Source organism: Diabrotica virgifera, chromosome 9, assembly GCF_917563875.1.
Source record: "Diabrotica virgifera virgifera chromosome 9, PGI_DIABVI_V3a".
NCBI classification, from domain to species: Eukaryota; Metazoa; Arthropoda; class Insecta; order Coleoptera; family Chrysomelidae; genus Diabrotica; species Diabrotica virgifera.
In genome coordinates this window covers 140,682,999-140,686,546 of record NC_065451.1, presented here as the reverse complement: position 1 = coordinate 140,686,546, position 3,548 = coordinate 140,682,999, and the positions used below count along the sequence as shown (strand labels likewise).

The window sequence follows — 3,548 nt, the reverse complement described above, 5'->3', positions numbered from 1 at the left end:
AAAGGGCATTACAGCATATCTCCGTTGCTATTGGTCCGATTTTGACGTAAGAGGGCTCGTTGGAAAGCGGAGGGGGTAACGAATACGTTAACACAAAAAAACAAACGCAAAGATAGTATCAAAAGGGCATTACTACATATCTCCGTTGTTAGTGGTCTGATTTTAATGATTAAAACGGTAAATGAAAGAGGAGGGTGTAGCGAATACGTTAAGATAAAAAACAACCACACATAGACATTGCCAAAACGGCATTACAGCATATCTTCTTTGCTAATGATCCGATTTTGACGTATGGGGTGTCAAATGAAAGCGGTGGCGACACAGAAGCCAACGGTCAATTCTTCTTCTGTCAACGTTCAACATTAACTGTCAATTCTTCTTCTTCTGTTCCGTATAGTGCCTAACAGAAAGTGACGTGAATGGCGTGACGCGAATGACGTGACGTGAATAACGTGACGTGAATAACGTGACGTGAATAACGTGACGCGAATGACGTGACGTGACGTGAATAACGTGACATTTGAACGTGAATGATGTGACATTTACGTGACATTGATCAACAATGACCAGAGGGTTGTAAGAACTCATCGCTTATCTCAAGATCTCTTCTTCTTCGTTCCCGAAGAAGTGATCAACAATGACCAGAGGGTGTAAGAACGTTGTCACCTGCTTTTACCTGTGTGTCACCTGTATACCTGTATGACGCAAACCTATTGTCACCTGGATACCTGTATACCTGTATGACGCAATAATTGCATGAAGAAGTGATCAACAACAATGACCAGAGGCTTGTAAGAAGTTTTTTCTTCTTCTTTCCCGAAAGAGGACCACCCTGTACGCTGAGTGCAAAAGTGGTCGCTTATCGCTAGATCTCTTCTTCTTTTCAGTAAAAAAGTATAGGGTGGTCGCCCGGCCTAGCCTAGCCTAGCCTCATCTGTATTCTTGAAACTCAATTGGTGGTAAAATAAAACAATATAAATAGATGAGAACAAATTTCATTTTCAATACATGATTTAAGCAAAAATGTTCTTCTATTCAAATAGAACCAGACATGAAGCTAGCCAAACAACATACCACGCTTGATGTGGAAAACACTTAATTTTAAAAATTATTGTTGAAATTGTAAAGAGAAAATTCGAATCTTCATGTAATATAAGACTTGATCAGTAAATAAGGTGTTTAAATAAAAACCAAAAAAAAAAAATCTTAAACATATTTATTAATACATAGAAAAATTATAACGGTATTACAGTAGAAGAAAACCAGTGTCGTAGACGATCCACATTTCTTTCGGTGCATGAAAATAGTCCAACAGCGTGGCAGGGGTTTGTAGCAGGACCAACGTTTCCAGTAGCAAGAGGCGTACCATCAAACTTGCAAACATCAATAATAAGGGGAAAAACTCCAAAAATGTGACATTTCTTGCTTAAAAATGCTGCCTTTTGTTCTCCTCGGACATATATGTAATCAGCGGCATACAACAACTTGGTTTCAAGTATTTCATTTAGTTTGGACAATTCTACATCTCCATCAGAATATCGAATACCAAGCAGTTTTTTCTCCACGTATGATGCAGTCTTCTTATCCTCATTACTTAGCGCATTGAATGGTTTCGGAGGTAAAAAGATGTAATGGCTTCGTTTAAAACCTATTTCGATGGTAAGTTCTTTGGGAACAAACCACCCGTCCACATCGAATCCCTGAATATCTACGAATGCTACTCTCATGATGACTGCTCGTGTACTACTGATACTTTCTGCGCCTAATTTAGACTTTTTACAATTTCGGTAAGAGGGAAGTACTCCATTACACAGTCGTGAATTATAATACAATAGGCCTTGGTGTTGTCGGGAAAACCGTTATTCGCTTCAATATCGAGTTTTACGTCAACAGTGGATGCTTTCATGCTTTCTTCTTGTTTTGAACAATCGATGACGAACAATGCATGATGCTGGAAAGCTGTGAAATCGAGTAGAGGTCGCTTTTGTGTGGAATGTGCGTAGCTGGGATGAAATTCGGTATAGTTGAAATAGGCCTCGTTGTAGTCAGTTTTGCTAAAATCCAACTGCATTCTCTCGTTCGGAAAATATTCTCCATTTAAGGATAATCTAATACTTTGGATGCTGACATTATCAAATAAGGTAGGATCAGCTTTGATTGTGTTACGCTTTCCCGTTTGAAAGAAAACAATAACATAACGTGGTCTTTCAACTGATGTGCTAGTTTTAACGGCCCAAACTTCACGTCTAGCACCTTTGGTAATGGTAGGCAATTCGTGCAATTCCCACTTTCTAAACGGAATAACTATAGGGCGATCTTCTTGAATGGACGTCATTAGTTGTAGTTTAATTTCATCGTTGGGATATATGTGCTTCACTCTGAGCTCAATGTTGGTGATGTTAATCTTTGCTGTTGTAGCTGCATCTGTAATAATTAAACAATCGTTGTCGTTTCGAGCTCGAACTAGTCTTATTGTTTGACGACCACACGTAATCATTGGATAATCGTTGAAAATGTTAAAAATGTGCTTAAGAGGCATCTGTATGTTGAATGAAGTATCGTTTAGAATGGGATTATTAGGGTAATTCCAACCTGCCATAACCATATACTTGGAATCTTCCTGATTGTAACATGTCATAGCACGTACAGCACTTACGATACCAGGATCCCGCACTGTTTCCATCTCCCGTGCGCTTTCGCTGTACGTACACGAATCGAACAGAAAAGCACCCACATTATTTGCTAGCGTGATTGTTCCAGATCCCGCTTTATCGACGAGTGATGCTTTAATGCATAACAAGGTTTCGCTCATTTCAAAAAACGAGTCAACTTGATTAATGCTGAATTCAACAATATCATTGCAGTTGAATGATTTAATGAATGGTGCATATGTTCGGTATTCAGCCTTTCGAATCGATTCATCAAACATTGGCTTACGATAAATATCGAATATTGGAGGCATTACTACGCTGTCTGAATGTTCTTGATTTTCATACACTGTCGTCATTTTTTTAGTTTAAAACCAAGTGATTGTAAAACCAATTTTTTTGCGAACGTAAGATGTTTACGCTGAGACGGTTGTAATGGTGTTCTGTGGATACGATGTTGCCACTTAGACGGTTTCACAACTAATGGTGTTCTTGGAGCAGTAGATGGCCTTATTACTAGGCCCATTTCCCTCGTGATCTAAGTTCCAAAACCAACGTGCTCTCTTCTCCTCTAAAGTTTACAGGTCGTCCTTCTTGATCGAGAGCCAAGACAGTGATATTGGTAAGTTCACGCTGTGGCACAACGGGTAAATACAACAAATTGTGAGGAGTTTCGTCAATTGCGTACCCAGGATTCGATTGTATGACAAATTCGTAGATCGTGTGACCAGGTCTGTTACCGTCGAAGGCTCCGGTACTAATGTTACATTCAAAGCGTATGCTAGATACTTTAATAATCCTAACAGGTAGATCCGAAGAATACGTCTTTCCGGGATTGAGTATTGTCGGAGAAAATCCCAATACTGTACCAAGACTATCTGGTTGCTTAAACGAAATCTT

The 3,548-nt window shown here is 39.2% G+C and overlaps 1 protein-coding gene across 1 annotated transcript; it reads right to left on the bottom strand.

The window, feature by feature from the left end:
• Positions 1 to 1,762: 1,762 nt before the first annotated feature.
• Positions 1,763 to 3,007, bottom strand: LOC126891469 (uncharacterized). The gene has a single exon (XM_050660646.1). The coding sequence runs from the start codon at positions 3,005 to 3,007 to the stop codon at positions 1,763 to 1,765; it is 1,245 nt and encodes a 414-aa protein (XP_050516603.1).
• Between the last annotated feature and the right edge of the window lie 541 nt (positions 3,008 to 3,548).

Coding starts and splice junctions, on each gene's coding strand:
- LOC126891469 (XM_050660646.1), bottom strand. CDS start 3,007: ATGACGACAGTGTATGAAAATCAAGAACATTCAGACAGCGTAGTAATG.